The sequence below is a fragment of the Scyliorhinus canicula genome, chromosome 6, assembly GCF_902713615.1.
Source record: "Scyliorhinus canicula chromosome 6, sScyCan1.1, whole genome shotgun sequence".
NCBI lineage: Eukaryota > Metazoa > Chordata > Chondrichthyes > Carcharhiniformes > Scyliorhinidae > Scyliorhinus > Scyliorhinus canicula.
In genome coordinates, this window is record NC_052151.1 from 197,677,894 (window position 1) to 197,695,528 (window position 17,635).

At 48.3% G+C, this 17,635-nt stretch overlaps 1 protein-coding gene across 36 annotated transcripts in view; it reads right to left on the reverse strand.

The window, feature by feature from the left end:
- The window catches only part of LOC119967772 (regulating synaptic membrane exocytosis protein 1-like), a 1,070,524-nt gene that overhangs the window by 271,021 nt on the left and 781,868 nt on the right, over nucleotides 1-17,635 (reverse strand). For 35 of the 36 annotated variants that reach the window (XM_038800731.1, XM_038800737.1, XM_038800741.1 and 32 more), the window contains one exon: nucleotides 10,155-10,217. In XM_038800731.1, the coding sequence (XP_038656659.1) occupies nucleotides 10,155-10,217 (63 nt within the window). Of the gene's footprint in view, nucleotides 1-10,154; nucleotides 10,218-15,518; nucleotides 15,598-17,635 lie in introns of all 36 variants that reach the window. The other variant, XM_038800761.1, reaches the window with a different exon arrangement.

Here is a 17,635-nt window from a genome sequence, read left to right on the forward strand (position 1 = left end):
GATACACATTTCCCATCACAGCTGTCTCCAACATCCTTGTGGGGAAATATTAAAAGCATATTTTGAAAATACTGGAACTGTGGGAAAAGTCAAATGAAGAATTAGTTGCGTTTTAGATCAAATACAAGCTTGTATGTTCTGAGTAAGGGTCAGATTATACATTTGCAGTTTGGCAGCGATAAGAAATGTTACATTAGCCTTTCAGGATCCAGACTTCAAATGTGCAGAGCCAGTAAGTTAGATGCCAACCTGAGTGCTGGTCTGGAGCACCATTCAGAACTCACAATTCAAAGTTTGTAAGCCAATTAGGGGCAGAGAGGGGGGTGGTACCAAAACGTGCAGGTACAAACCTCTTGGTGCAGTGGTGTCCTCTCTCTTCTTTGTTCTCTTCCTTATGCCCTGCTGGGCTTTTGTTTCTCTTCTTTGTAACGGAATGTGTACTAACCAAGTTTTGGAATAAACGCAATCCACCGTCCCAGAGAACTCACCTTGGTTTGGCACCTTAGTGAAGACGGTCCTGGGGCACTCTGTGGTGGGCACCACACATGCTCTGGTAGAATAGGTGGAGGTAGGAACTCCCGTGGAGGCAGACCGACAGAGGCGGGCCGACCACAGGTACTAGCTGCCATCCAGACAGGTTTTGTGCTTCTGGAACGGGCAGTCCCGTCGATTGTAGAGATGCAGTCGCAGAGGCAGGGATTACTCGAGGGGTTGTTACCGAACATCCAGCACCTGCAGGATGGGCGAGTTGTTGGCAAACATCCAGCACCGTGTGCAGCAACACGGGGCGACGCCAGCCACGTGCCCCACCCAGGCCAACACTGCAGTGAAGGCCTTGGGGGCCAGGGCTTCGGCTATGGCTCAGCATGTGCAAGGCCAGGGGAAATCTGTGCAGGCTGTGGTCGAGGCCCATGGCAGGGCTGCCCTCTCACAGGCAGACATGTGGCAGAGCCACCTGGACATTACAGCGGCGCTCCTGAGCATGGCCTTCACAGCGGGCCATGTCTGAGAACATCAGTGCCATTGCCCAGGCACTGACCGTCTTGGTACAGACACAGAGGGAGGTGACCCAGTCCCAGAGGGACATGGCACAGTCACTGGCTAAAGTGGTACAGATCCAGAAGGCGGTGGTACAGTGGCAAAGTGATGTGGCGCAGTCCCAGACAGAGATGGTCCACTCCCTGTGCCGCGAGCTTGCAGACCCTGGACGAGACGGCAGTGGGACTCCAGGACTGGCAGCTGGCGGGGCAGCCTCAGGGGTTAGCTCCCCTCACAGGCCCATCCCATGGAGTAGCCCGGGGGCCATCAGGCACCTTGAGGGAAGAGCAGGTGATGGGGGCCCATGCCGGTGACTGCTGCAGGGGAAGTGCCAACACTGCAGCACCGTTACTCCCCCACACCTGCCCCTGGCCTATCACATGGACAGTAGGCAGAACAGGGCAGCACCACACCACCTACAGACATAGACATAGAACATACAGTGCAGAAGGAGGCCATTCGGCCCATCGAGTCTGCAGCAACCCACTTAAGCCCTCACTTCCACCCTATCCCCGTAACCCAATAACCCCTCCTAGCCTTTTTGGACACTAAGGGCAATTTATCATGGCCAATCCACCTAACCTGCATGTCTTTGGACTGGGGGAGGAAACCGGAGCAACCGGAAGAAACCCACGCACACACGGGAGAACGTGCAGACTCCGCACAGACAGTGACCCAGCGGGGAATTGAACCTGGGACCCTGGTGCTGTGAAGCCACAGTGCTATCCACTTGTGCTGCCAACCTGGGACACCCAAGCAGCAGCCTTGCCCATCCAGTCTCAGTTGCCCTAGAAAATGGCTGCCAAAGTGTACCCAGGTCACAGGGAGGGAATTACAGCAGGTCGCCCCCACTCATGTACCATCTGGGGATCCGTCGAGACGTAGTTTCAGGGCACGCAAGGACAGAAAAGTAGGCACCAGTTAAGTTGGCACAGGTGCGGATCACAGTTTAGCAATACGGGCTTGGGTACAAATCTGTATAAATGTTTTCACATTAAACACTTGTTCACAATGTTACAAACTGCCTCCGTCAGAAGGGTGCGAGGGGTGGGTTGATCTGGGCTGGCCGCAGAGAGGATGCGGAGGGGGTGGTGGTGGTGGGGGTGGTTGATGGATTGACATTAGGAGTCGGCTTGGCTCGCAATTCAGCCAACGCTAACCAACCCGCCGTCCCAGTCGAGTCACCCCCCTCCCCATCACCGTCCTGGCCTCCGCCACCCCAGTGATTCGATGGGACCGTGTGATGGAATGGCCAGCTCACATGCAGGGCTCATCCAGGTGGACGGTGGAAAGTACTACCGTGGGCAGGGGTCAGACACTGTCGAATGATGTGAGCGACAGAGCTCATCGCAGAGCGGGTTATCATCATGCTCCATCCCATGGACCAGACCCGGTGTTACTGCCAACCCAGGGCCTGCACCCCGGAGTGCGGCAGGAGGTGGGGGGAAAGAGACGAGGCCGGGTGAGGGGGTGGGGAGATGCAGCGTCCGTGCCCCTAGCCAGTCGTCGTTGTTTCCCCCCCCCCCCCCCCCCTCCCCCCCGCCCCAAAGTTTAAGAATCTGGAGGTGATCAGAGCACCCTGTGTGTGAACCCTGGCGCACACATTGTGCGGCCTCCCATGCTTGCCCGGGCCCCAGCTGCTGCCCATCTTTACCATCGCCTGCATCCTCCTCGTCAGATGAAGACTGGCATTCATCCTCCTCCCCCAGCACAACACCCCTCGGCTGTGTGATGTTGTGGATGACGCAGCAGGCCACCACAATTCGGGCGATTCTCCCAGAGCTATACTGAAGGGCCACTCCACAGCGGTCCAGGTACCTAAACCGCATCTTCAGGAGGTCGAAACATCGCTTGATCACAGCCCTGGTTGCTGCATGGGCGGCGTTGTATCGGGTCTCTGCATCGGTCTGCGGCCTCCAGATAGGTGCCATCAGCCACGACCGCAGCGGATAACGCGGCGCCCAGGAGCCAAACCCCAAGTCGGGGGTTTGCCTTGAAGAGGCCAGGAACCGCCCAATGTGCCAGGATGAAGGCGGTCTGCACACTGCTCATGTATCAGGAGCAGGCATGCAAGATGGCCGCACACCAGCTGCACGTTCATCCAGTGGAACCCTTTTGGTTTGTGAAGATCGCTTCATCATTTGCAGGTGTCATTGGGCGACTTGCATCCTGCCTATTGCCCCCTGGACTGGGGCATCTTGGCAATGGCAGCAAACCCTGCTACCCGTGCATCCTGGTGGGCTCGGTCCACCTTGAAATGGATGTTTTATGCCAACTGGGCATACAGGGCTTCTGTGATGGCGCGGATGCACGTGTGCATCGAGCTTTGAGAGATTCCGACAGGTCCCCACTCAACACCTGCAACGACCCCATTGCGTAGAAGTTCACCTTGACAGCTGCCAGGAGGGGTGTCCCCTCCTCCATTCCCCCGTGGTGTCAGGTGTGCCATGACCTGACAGATATGTCGAACTGTCCCGCTGCACAGCCAGAGCCTTCGACGACATGCCCAGTCCGGCAGGTCTTTGAATGGCGGATGCTGGTGGTACACGCGATGCCTCATGCAAAGCTTCCTTAGCACCTCGTTCTCGGCCTGTTGGGTGGCCGGCTCTCCATCCTCAGCGGCTGCCTCCTGTTCCTCTGGGGCAGGTTCCGCTGCTGAAGCTTCCTCCTGCTCGAGCAGTTCCATCTCGTAGAGCTGCAGGACATCCCCCAGGGCTACTTGACTAACAGGAAGGCCACCGTTGCTGGTTGAATTCCAATATCCATTGTCTGCAGGGGGTGGAAGGTTGACATGTTAGCATGGTGTGTATCCCCATGCCCAACCAGGCTACATGGTGGCCCCAGTGGGCACTGCAGACCCTGCCCCTGCATGTCCCCCCTCCCTGCAACCCTGGCCGTTGCTCCCCGGCACCTTGGAGGCTTCTGATGCCCGTCCCTGCTTCCAGGGGTACTGTCGGCCAGCACTGATAATGCCAGCAGTCGGCTCTGCAGCACCCGTCTGGCATACCCCTGTAGGGGCTACTGTGGCCGTTGCCCTTTGGAGGGCCGCATGATATCTGCCAGCAGGTGGCGGCCAGTTGGCAGGTGGGTGGTATAGCGCAGGGTGGGGTGAGAGGGTGAGCGGGTGCCCATACGGCCAATGTCACTGTTCAGAAGCAGGGCCAAAGTGGGTGGTCAGTGGGGCGCACAGCAAGATGACTGTCTTTCAGGGCACGGCAATGGCAATCCGAGCCTAGACATCGCCACAGTCCCATGGGGGGTTACTCACCGCCCCCCCCACTCCCCGTTCATCACCTGCCGGCCTGGCATAGCCCTCCTCTCCCCAGACAGCCCACCTAGTGTCAGGACCAGCAGCCCATCATTGTGCCTCTGGATGTTCAATGTCCTAACTTTTCTCTCTCTCCCTCATCAGCCACGGCGCCCGTTTCACATTTCAACTTCTATCACCTGGCCGGGCTCATTCCCCAATACCAGGTCCAATCCAGCCCCTTCCCTAGTTGGACTGTCTACATATTGTTTTAAGAAGCCCTCCTGGATGCTCCTTATAAACTCTGCCCTGTCTAAGCCCCGAGCACTAAGTGAGTCCCAGTCAATATTGGGGAAGTTAAAGTCTCCCATAACAACAACCCTGTTGCTTTTACTCCTTTTCAAAATCTGTCTACCTATCTGCCCCTCTATCTCCCGCTGGCTGTTGGGAGGTCTGTAGTTAAACCCCCAACAGTGTGACTGCACCCTTCTTATTCCTGATCTCTACCCATATAACCTGGCTGCCCTCTGAGGTGTCCTCCCATAGTACAGCTGTGATATTCTCCCTAACCAGTAGCGCAACTCCGCCACCCCTTTTACATCCCCCTCTATCCCGCCTGAAACATCTAAATCCTGGAATGTTTAGCTGCCAATCCTGTCCTTCCCTCAACCAGGTCTCTGTAATGGCAACAACATCATAGTTCCAAGTACTAATCCAAGCTCTAAGTTCATCTGCCTTACCTGTTATACTTCTTGCATTAAAACATATGCACTTCAGACCACCAGACCCACTGATTTCAGCAACATCTCCCTGTCTGCTTTGCCTCAGAGCCATACTGGCCCTACTCCCTAGTTCTCCCTCAATGCTTTCACCTTCTGACCTATTGCTCCGGTACCCACCCCCTGCCATACTAATTTAAACCCACCCATGTGACACTAGCAAACCTCACGGCCAGGATATTTCTGCCTCTCCAGTTTAGATGCAACCCGTCCTTCTTATACAGATCACACCTGCCCCGGAAGAGCTCCCAGTGGTCCAGATAACGGAAACCCTCCCTCCTACACCAGCTGTTCAGCCACGTGTTTAGCTGCTCTATCTTCCTATTTCTAGCCTCACTGGCACGTGGCACAGGGAGTAATCCCGAGATTACAACCCTAGAGGTCCTGTCTTTTAACTTTCTGCCTAGCTCCCTGAACTCCTGCTGCAGTACCTCATGCCCCTTCCTGCCTATGTCGTTAGTACCAATATGTACAACGACCTCTGCCTGTTTGCCCTCCCCCTTCAGGATGCCCACGACCCGTTCTGAAACATTCTGGACCCTGGCACCAGGGAGGCAACATACAACCTGGAGTCTCTTTCACGTCCACAGAAGCGCCTATCTGTGCCCCTGACTATGGAGTCCCCTATGACTATTGCTCTTCTGCGCTTTGACCCTCCCTGTTGAATATCAGAGCCAGCTGTGGTGCCACTGCTCTGGCTGCTGCTGTTTTTCCCTGATAGGCTATTTCCCCCAACAGGATCCAAAGGGTTATACCTGTTCGAGAGGGGGGGCAACCACGGGGGATTCCTGCACTGACTGCCTGCCCCTTCTGCTGGTCACTCATCTCTCTGCCTGCACCTTGGGTGTGACCACATCTCTATAACTCCTATTTATGACATTTTCCGCCACCTGCATGCCCCTAAGTGCATCCAATTGCTGCTCCAACCGAACCACGCGGTCTATGAGGAGCTGCCATTGGTTAAACTTGCTGCAGATGTAGTCGACCGGAACGCTGGAACCGATCTGCCACATCTCACAGTTGGAGCACTGCATCCTGCTGAGTGGCATTTAAGCACTAATTAATTAAGTTAAAATAAACACTTCAATTATTGTTAGATTGAGTTACAACTAACTATATGGCCCTGACGCTAGATGATTTTTGCTGTAAAATTAAATGCTAAATACAGATCACTGCCCTCAGGTTTAGTTACTCCACTATCTCGTTAATCAATTAGATTCATTTTGTAATGTTATTTTTTTTCAAATTTAACAGATTCCCAACCAGCCAATCAGATCACAGCTCACTGTGATGTCACTTCAGTTCCCCCCCCCTACGCAATTTGAAAAGGAAATAAAAATAAAAATCACTTACCTTCCCAGGATGCTCCCTGGTTCTCTGCCTGCAGGTTACCAGTTACAGGCCAGAAGAAAAAAACAAAACGGTCGGGAAAAAGCACCGTCTCCCACTCGGCACCGACTTACCTCACTGCATCAAATTACCAAGTTCCAATTGCCTCTTTGGGTGTCTCTCACTCCGGCAGTGTCTCCTTCACTTGCGCAAAGCTTACTGAGTGTGCTATCTGTCTGTCTTTTATACAGACCTCAGCCAACTAGGGTGACTCACACTACTTAAACTTCAAACAGAAGAATACAATGTACACCCTTGTGCCACTAAACAGGCCTCAGGTGACTGACAGATAACTACCTCACCGTAATTCGGGTGGGGGCAGCTTCAGCCAATCAGACATTAATCTATACACTGCACTTTTAACTGAAAAACAGCAAAATTCGACTTATCACTTGCCTTTCCTGATTACCTCACTGCACCAAATTACCAAGTTCCAATTCCCACCTCTCCCTTTCACACCCGCCTCTCTCTCTCACACACTCGCCTCTCTCTTCACACCCGCCTCTCTCTCTCTCACACCCGCCCTCTCTCTCTCTCACACCCTCTCTCTCTCTCTCTCACACCCTCCGCCTCTCTCTCTCACACCCTCCTCTCTCTCTCTCACACCCTCCTCTCTCTCTCTCACACCCTCCTCTCTCTCTCTCACACCCTCCTCTCTCTCACACCCTCTCTCTCTCTCACCCTCTCTCTCTCTCTCACCCTCTCTCTCTCTCTCACCCCCTCTCTCTCTCACACCCTCTCTCTCTCTCTCTCACACACACCCGCCTCTCTCTCTCTCACACCCGCCTCTCTCTCTCTCACATTCACCTCTCACTCTCACACCCATTTCTCTCTCACTCACACCCACCTCTCACTCTCACACCCACCTCTCTCGCTCTCACACTCATCTCTCTCGCTCTCACACCCATCTCTCTCTCACTCTCACACCCACCTCTCACTCTCACACCCACCTCTCTCTTACTCTCACACCCTCCTCTCTCTCACACCTCTCACTCTCAAGCAACCCTCTCACTCACACACACCCCTCTCTCTCAAACACCTCTCACACATAAACACACCTCTCCTTCTCGCACACACACATGCCTCTCTTATGCACACTATACACACACACACCTCTCTCTCATGCACACTACTACACACACACGCCTCTCTCTCATGCACACTACTCTCTCATGCACACCTCTCTCTCAAACAAACACTTCTCTCTCTCTCACACACACACCTCTCTTTCTCATACACACATACCTCTCTCTCTCACATACACCTGCCCAATTTGAATCTCTCTTTTGTGGCTTTATACAAATATCAGGATTTGCTATTCATTTAATTTGGTATTTCAAGCGTTAAGTGAGCCTCTTGTTCACAGGAAGAGATGTGGTTCGCCTTGCTTCATTCACCACAATTTAATTCTAGTATCATCCTCACAACACCTCCAGTGTCTGTCACATTACACCGCGGTTTGATCAGGGAAAGTCAGCATGGCTTTGTCAGAGGAAGGTATGCCTAACAAATTTGATTGAATTTTGTGAGCAGATGTGTAGATGAGGATAGTGCGGTTGACGTAGTTCACATGGATTTCAGCAAAGCCATTGACAAGGTCCCACGTAGAAGACATATAAAGGCGGCAAATGCACATGGGATACAGGGTAACTTGATCAGGTGGATTCAAAGCTGGCTGAGCTGTAGGAGACAGAGGGTGATGGCAGACGGCTGCTTTAGTGACTGGAAGCCAGTGTCCAGTGGCGTACCGCAGGGATCTGTGCTGGTCTCTAATTATTTATCATTTATATGAATGACATAGATGACTACGTGGGGGTGGTAGTAAGTTTGAGGATGACACAAACATTATCCAGGTGGATAACAGTGAGGTTGAGTGACTTGGTTTGCAGGAAGATAAAGACGGATTGGTCAAATGGGCAGAAAAGTGGCTGATGGAATTTAAGCCTGAAAAGTGAGAGGTGATACACATTAGAACATAGAACAGTACAGCACAGAACAGGCCCTTCGGCCCTCAATGTTGTGCCGAGCCATGATCACCCTACTCAAACCCATGCATCCACCCTATACCCGTAACCCAACAATCCCCCCATTACCTTACTTTTTAGGACACTACGGGCAATTTAGCATGGCCAATCCACCTAACCCGCACATCTTTGGACTGTGGGAGGAAACCGGAGCACCCGGAGGAAACCCATGCACACAGGGGGAGGACGTGCAGACTCCACACAGACAGTGACCCAGCCGGGAATCGAACCTGGGACCCTGGAGCTGTGAAGCATGTATGCTAACCACCATGCTACCTGCTGCCCCATTTTTTTTTTTCCCCCCCTCCATCTCCTTCCCAGCGACCGGGCCCTCCCCCCTCTCAAGCCGAAGCGAGCGACCCGGCAACACGGGACGTCATAGAGACGCTCTCGCTCCTCGTTGGCGGAGCAGCGCGAGGGAGGGCGGGGTCCGGGCGCTCGGCTGACCAATCGGCGGCCTAGCTGCTGTTTTCCCCTCCCCCCAAACCACCTCTCACACACACATACAGTCGCCGTGTCTCATGCGAAAAGCACATTGGAAGGAGTAATTTGACAAGGAAGTATTCAGTGAATGTCCTGACATGGGAGGTTCCAAGGAACAAAGGGACCTTGGTCTGTTTGTCTATAGATCTCTGAAGGCAGGATAGGCGAACAGGATGTTGAAAAGGCATATCAGACACTTGCCCTTATCAATCGAGACACAGATTACAAAAGCAAAGAGGCCATGTTGGGGTTGTTTAGAACTTTGATGAGACCACAGCTGGCGTATTGTCTGCAATTCTGGTCGCCACATTGTAGGAAGAGTGTGATTTATCTGGAGAGGGTGCAGAGGCGATTCACCAGGATGTTGCCTGGGATGGAACATTTAAGTTATGAAGAGAGATTGGATAGGCTTGGTCGTTTTCGCTGGGGCAGAGAAGACTGAGGTGTACAAGATTATGAGGGGCATGGACAGGGTGGACAGGAAGCAGCTGTTCTCCATAGTTGAAGGGTCAGTTACGAGGGGACGTGGGTTCAAGGTGAGGGCAGGATGTTTAGGGGGGATTTAAGGAAAACGTTTTGTACCCAGAGGGTGGTGGCGGTCTGGAATGCACTTCCTGGGACTGTAATAGAGGTGGATTGCCTAACATCCTTTACAAAGTACCTGGATAAGCACTTGGCACGTCATAACAGTCAAGGCTGTGGGCCAAGTGCTTGCAAAAGTGGTACCTAAGTAGGCAGGTCAGCTGTTTTTCATGTGTCAGTGCAGACTCAATGGGCCGAAAGGCCCCTTCTGCACTGTATTATTGTGTGTGATTACAAACATCCCCATGAAGTAGCTGCCATCCAGCTGTAACTAAATTAGATTGTTGCAACATTATACATCAAAACAGAAGAAAAAGTAATCTTACAAAGATACATTGAATGCAGGAAAAACATTTAAAAACTGCTTGCCATATATGTTGTAGATTTTCTTTAACTTATTTGCTTAAAAATTACTCTTTAAACATTAAACCAGGTTCCATTGGCTTTCACTGGAAACAACAGGAGATGTGAAACTTAAACCATCTTGTAGAGATGATAGTGATTGAATTCGCAATGGGGGATACGGGCTGCTTTTCAAAGCCCTCCTTTGTTTTCATTGAGAGAATGTATTCTGGTTGTGATTTGAATCATATTGGTCAGCTTCTGTCCTACCTTTCAGTCCCCGATGCAGTGTTCTTTCTACCCTGCTTGTGGTTGCCTGACCTCTCCAAGGTCCTGAAAATGGTCCAAGAAAGAAAAGAAAGGTATATGGGGGAAGAATTGAATGAATGAACCATGAAACAAAAAGAGCAAATCAATTGAGATTAAAATATTACAACTAGCAGCATTGTCATGATGCAACACGTCGGGTATAATGCCAGGTCTTAGTTTAGACAAAATGTCAACACCACAGGATATAATTGTTTTTTTCAATGATTTCTGTTATAAACCTTTATGGCAAAATAAACAGGTCTTTTCATGGGGAATATTCAGAATCTAGCACAATGTACCATTTGCAATAAATGATGATCATGCAATGGTACATCACGAGGATCATTCTTCATAAAGCACATATCCTAAATCTCAATCAGTGATACTGAGAGCAAAATGAAACCAGGGCAAAGATCAAAATGGTTTCATCTGTTTTCAAATATTTTTTAAAATCACTGTCAAATTAGTCCAGAAAATACATTGACACAAGCCTTCTGTAAAAACCATTTTTTGAAACTATGTGGAGATGCCGGCGTTGGACTGGGGTGAGCACAGTAAGAAGTCTTACAACACCAGGTTAAAGTCCAACAGGTTTGTTTCAAATCACTAGTTTTCGGAGCGCAGCTCCTTCACCTGAGGAAGGAGTTGTGCTCCGAAAGCTAGAGATTCGAAACAAATCTGGTGGACTTTAACCTGGTGTTGTCAATTTTTTTTAAACAGTAGATAATGAGGTTGGTTTGAATCTGACTACATAATGCTGCTGTGAAGACATGTTTCTGTTTGGGGCAGATGGGTTTACAGATGTGTACCACAATCGAGGATGGGGTTTTGGATGAGGAGGGAGTAGAAATTATAGACCTGTAATATAAAAGCATTATGGCGTGGATTACTGAGATATGATGAATGGCAATCCCAGGCTTTATTCCTGGTCGATATTGAGTTAGCCGAACTTGGGTAAATGTCATCAGAAAGAAATCAATTTCGCTTCAGGAAATCTGTGAAATGGAGATGAGGACGAGAGATCAGCAATGCTCAGTCTCAGAAATTAAAACCAGATACTTTAAACCACAAAGTTAACTGGCCTTAGAATCAATTAACCTCAGCTACTTGAAGCTAAGTAGATTTAAACTAGTGGATCTCATACACTGGGGTCGACTCCCAAAGGTAAAGCGGAATTTGCAGCTGACCAGTATGTGAATGCTGAATGTGGGGCAACAGGAAGCCCCATCAGGGATTAAAGAAGTTGTCTCTGGCAAACAGGTAACAATCATGGTGATTAGAGAAGGAGAGGTGTGTGTGTGTGTGAGAGAGAGGTGTTTGAGAGAGGAGTGTGTGTGAGAGTGAGATTAATACTTGTGGGGCCTGCTCCTTTTCCTCCTCCTGGCCCCATAAGCAAAATGACAAACTAAGGTCTCATCTGACTCCAAGATCTGTCCAACTAGGTTGGTTGATGACCTCTTCCCCCCCCCCCCCCCCCCACCCCCCCCCCCCCCCCCCCCCCCCCCCCCCCCCCCCCCCCCAAATCATCTGGTTAAAATGCCTGTCAGGCCTCGATGATGTTTGAAGCTTGATCTACATATTTGAAGTAAGATTCTGCTGATTTCCAGTGGGTGTCCTTTGTGCTTGCTCAGAAAAGTATGTTAGACTCAGATGCTGACTTCATGCAGATTCCAAGTTTCACAGTCAGTTTGATGGGCAGGATTGAAAATTTCCCTTTTGGTGTAATACAGAAGACCTGCCATTGTGCAAATGGTTTCCAAAATCAGTACCTTGAAATATGGGCAAGTAAAAACAAGTTCACAATAACTTGCATTGACAGAGTGCCTTAAGTTGTCAAACATCCCATGGTGTTTCATGAGAAGATGAAAATGAGAGTGGCACTGATGGTAGTACTCTTTCACTGTGGGATAGCCATCTGCCTTCACCACTTGGGTGATCATCCAGAAGAATAGATTGCATGCCTTTTGTCTAACCTACCTGATTTATATTTTACAATTGGATAGAATCAACTTTGTTCAAGCGACAGAGAAAATCAGTGTGAAGGAAGCTATTTTAGATGAGGGATTCTACCTCATAGGCACTTTGTTAAAGAAGATCATGGGCAGGATTTTCCAGGTTGCAGCCGTGTTTTCCGGCGTGGCGCAGAGCGGGATTCTCCATTCCTGTAGACAGCCAATGGGGTTCCCCATTGCGGCCACCCCACACAGTCGGGGAAACCTACGGGAATGGGTACGCTGCCGGCAGGACCCGACGGGGAATTCCGCTGCATATTGCTCAGTGAAGGTGCAAAACTCCGAGGTTTCCTTAAATTTGCCAACTGCCTTTTTTCTGTAAGGAGCATTCCAACAATTCCAGGAAAAGGTGGTGAGCAGGAATTTAAAAGTTGTCTGTTGTCAAAACTTTATCTTTGGTTATGAATTGTCCTGTGGTGTAAACAGGCAAGACCCACTGAATGTATACACATCCACTTACAACTCCTGAAATTCATCAAAGTCACAGCTGTAGAATAACAGGGCACAAATACCAAAGCCATCTCAATTGTGTTGAGCAATTATAATTAATAAAAGTGAAATTACATATTTGGGCAGTGCAATCTCATGAATCTGTATCAGCATTAACAGTAGAGAATTCTAAGCCATTGCCATGGATTAGTGAGGACATTGCATGGATTTAGTGAGGAAATTACATTGGTGGTGATGTGTGTGCTATGCTTTTTATTTAATTGTGAAAGATATTTTCTTTACATCTAGGCATTTAGAGAGGCAAGCACTGATTAGGGACAGTCAGCAGGGGTGTGTGAGGGGAAAATATTTGAAGGGATAGCCAAGAAGGTAGATGAGGGCAGTGCAGTCGACGTTGTCTATATGGGCTTCAGCAAGGCCTTTTGACAAAGTACCAATGGTAACTGTTGCATAAGATTACATTTCACGGATCCAGGGTGAGATAGCCAATTGTATACAGAAGCCAAACGGTGGTTGTAGAGGGTTGTTTTCAAACTGGAGCCCTGTGGCAGTGGTCGCCCCTCAGGGATCAGTGCTGGGTCCACTGTTATTTATATTAATGATTTGGATGAGAATGTAGGAGGCATGGTTAGTAAGATTGCAGATGACACCAAGATTGGGGCATAGCAGACAGTGAAGAAGGAGATCTAGGGTTGCAACGGGATCTTGATCAATTGGGCCAGTGGGCCGATGAATGAAATGAAATGAAAATCGTCATTGTCACGAGTAGACTTCAATGAAGTTACTGCGAAAAGCCCCTAGTCACCACATTCAGCCTGCCTGGTCTGCATAAAAGCCAGCGATTTAGCCCAGTGTGCTAAACCCAGCCCCTTGGGCCAGTGGGCCGATGAATGGCAGATGCAGTTTAATTTAGATAAATATGAGGTGGTGCATTTGATTCAATCTATCAAAATGCATCACCTCACATTTATCTAAATTAAACTGCCTCTGCCATTCATCGGCCCACTGGCCCAGTCTCTGACTCTGTTGAGGTCCTTCTCACAAGGGTAGTCTGATATACGCCACTGCCTGGTAATCATTATTTTATTATACATATTCATTAATATAAAAAGTAGAACATTTTTAAAAGAAGTATTAGCAGGTTTTCAAACCATTTTTTGTTAATTTCAGATGTGGCAGTTGGACAGTAATTATGAGTTGTCACATACATTTTTTGTGATTTAAACATTTGTTTTGAATCTAATGTAGAAGTCTGCAACCTCCCATTCCCCATCAAGCTTAAAATGCTTTGGTCTTTTAATGTTCCATATTGCGTTACTTTCTGTCTCACTTGGCCAGTCGGCTAGAACCAATTTGCTGGAGCACCTTTTCAGGGAACAAATTTAAATTTTGGTGCCATTCCCAACAGGACTTTACAAACGATGAGGGGCCATATTGTTGGAGAGGACAGTGTGAAACAGACTGGTAAGCTCGAGGAGATACTTGTTCGGAAGGAAGATGTGTTGGGCATTTTGAAAAATTTGAGGATGGACAAGTGCCCCGGGCCTGATGGGATATATCCAAGGAGTCTATGGGAAGCAAGAAATTAAATTGCAGAGCCGTTGGCAATGATCTTTTCGTCCTCGCTGTCAACAGGGGTGGTACCAGGGGATTGGAGAGTGGCGAATGTCGTGCCCCTGTTCAAAAAAGGGAATAGTGATAACCCTGGGAATTACAGGCCAGTTAGTCTTACTTCGGTGGTAGGCAAAGTAATGGAAAGGGTACTGAGGGATAGGATTTCTGAGCATCTAGAAAGGCATTGCTTGATTAGGGATAGTCAGCACAGATTTGTGAGGGGTAGGTCTTGCCTTACAAGTCTTATTGACTTCTTTGAGGAGGTGACCAAGCATGTGGATGAAGGTAAAGCAGTGGATGTAGTGTACATGGATTTTAGTAAGGCATTTGATAAGGTTCCCCATGGTAGGCTTATGCAGAAAGTAAGGAGGCATGGGATAGTGGGAAATTTGGCCAGTTGGATAACGAACTGGCTAACCGATAGAAGACAGAGTGTGGTGGTGGATGGCAAATATTCAGCCTGGAGCCCAGTTACCAGTGGCGTACCGCAGGGATCAGTTCTGGGTCCTCTGCTGTTTGTGATTTTCATTAACGACTTGGATGAGGGAGTTGACGGGGTGGGTCAGTAAATTTGCAGATGATACGAAGATTGGTGGAATTGTGGATAGTGAGGAGGGCTGTTGTCAGCTTCAAAGAGACATAGATAGGATGCAGAGCTGGGCTGAGAAGTGGCAGATGGAGTTTAACCCTGACAAGTGTGAGGTTGTCCATTTTGAAAGGACAAATATGAATGCGGAATACAGGGTTAACGGTAGGGTTCTTGGCAATGTAGAGGAGCAGAGAGATCTTGGGGTCTATGTTCATAGATCTTTGAAAGTTGCTACTCAAGTGGATTGAGCTGTGAAGAAGGCCTATGGTGTGCTAGCGTTCATTAGCAGAGGGATTGAATTTAAGAGCCGTGAAGTGATGATGCAGCTGTACAAAACCTTGGTCAGGCCACATTTGGAGTACTGTGTACAGTTCTGGTCACCTCATTTTAGGAAGGATGTGGAAGCTTTGGAAAAGGTGCAAAGGAGATTTACCAGGATGTTGCCTGGAATGGAGAGTAGGTCTTACGAGGAAAGGTTGAGGGTGGTCAACCTTTGGTTGGTCACTGGAAAGTACAAAAGTCGTCACAAAAATACTTTTCAGACTAATTTACAGCACCCAAATCTATCCTCTGTTGCTGGTTGGGATTTGAAACAGAAGTGTTCCTTGCTGTGTTTTGCACTGTACTAGGTTTATATTTGGCAGTCTTTCATTCAAATACCTCTGTGCTGCTCGGTCTTTAGCACTCAGGTGGTTTTTGCTGTCCTGTTTACGTGTGGACAGACTCCAGCGTCCTGGGTCTTAAAAAATCCCCCCTTCCCCCCCCCCCTCCTTTTACCCTGAGACACATGAAGTGGGGAGGAACAGCGTGACCAAACAGGAGAAAGAGAGAGAGAGAGAGAGAGAGAAATCGAAATCACATGCATGGAAGGGAAGTTCAGAGTTGGCAAATAAGAAAGTAAGCTCAAGAGAAAAGGTTGTGACTCTGAATTGTGCTACAATAAACCAGACAAGGAACACAGTACTTTAGAAAACATTGGAGTGATTTTAACGTTATCAGCCATCCATTTTACATCTCCCCTGATTTCTTTTCTCGTAGTCAATGGAGAAGAAAATCAGGCAGGTTGCAAATTGGTGATGAATTGGTAGTAAAAACATTAAAATACCTCACCTGGGTTCTCACGATATTATCTTTAAAGAAAATTCAAAGAATTGTTTGACTTTTGCTTATTATGGCAAGGATAAGAGTACAACCCAAATTAATTGTGAGTATTAATTCTCCCCAGTGCAGGTACAGAACAATAAAGTCTCCTCTACTCTGCCACAATAATTGATTTAACCAATGTCCGAATGGCAGCTTAACTGTCTGGCATTCCCCACATTTGGGATGGTCATGTTTTCCTCTTCTGAATTAGATTTTTAAAAATAATTTTTTTAAAACAAATTTAGAGTACCCCAATCATTTTTTCCGACTAAGGGGCATTTAGCGTGGCAATCCACCTAGCCTGTACATCTTTAGGTTGTGCGGGCGAAACCCCACGCAAACACGGGGAGAATGTGCAAACTCCACACGGACGGTGACCCAGAGCCGGGATCGAACCTGGGACCTCGGTTGCTGTGAGGCAGCAGTGCCTAACCGGTGAGCCACCGTGCTGCCCTTTGTTTTGTGAATTTAAGAGTATCCAATTTTTTTTTTCCCCCAATTAATGGGGCAATTAGCGTGGCCAATCTACCTAACCTGCACATCTTTGGGTTGTGGGGGTGAAACCCAAGCAGACACGGGGGAGAATGTGCAAACTCCACACAGACAGCTGACCCAGGGCCAGGATTCGAACCCGGGTCCTCAGCATTGGAGGCAGCAGAGCTAACCACTGTGCGCGCTGTGCTGCCCCTTCCTGAATGAGATTTAGGTTGTAATGTTATCCATGCCACAAATAACCTGGACAAAGCTGCTTCAAAAGTATTTTTCAATGTGACCAGTCACCAATTAGTCTTTCTTCGATGAATCCCAAGACCCCCAAAAGTGAAAGAGCAGGGTGGTCACCCTGGGACAGACAGACACACAATTAAAAGGGCAATGTCTCATCATTAAAAAGATGAAAATTAATCCTTGTTGAAAATTTACCCTGCCCATGCATGAGTTACAATAATATGCAGAATTTGTAGAGGAAAAAACATTGGAATAACACAGAATAGAAATTCAGAGAAGCATCCCAAGTTATAGACTAGAGAAAGACAAACAACACACAAGGGAAATGGGCAATGGTCGAAATGTCTCTTTGGTGGTAAACACAATGTACTGCAAGCATCGATAATGAGCTACGTGGCCTTGTACTGGGATATTAATATAGACCTGGCTCTAATATCAATCCTCACTCTCCCATCACTTTCCTTCAATTACCCACTACAAGAATGACTTTCTCCATATTTGTGAAATTTCAATCTGATTAAACTTCCCTCTATGCTGTTCTAGTAACATCAGTAATGATGTTAAAGCAAGAATAGCTTTTAATGTTTGACTTGAGAATGTGTTCATTAAAATTGTGAACGTATATCCCCAACAATCAGCTTACAGGCATGAAAATTGCTTTTACAGTAATCTAAAATTAAAGGGCAGATCTGACTGGACAATAAGCACAGTCCCCATTGAGAAAGGTGCCCTGAAAACATTTCATTTGAGGATGAAGAGGAGCTGTTGCAATTACTTTTGTAGATGAAGCAAAGGTGGATTTCATATTTTGCATTCATTTTTGGAATGTTCATATGTGTAACAAAATGAAAAAAGGTTGACACCTTTTTGTCATAGATGTTCTAACACCTCCTAAAAAATTAAATGGC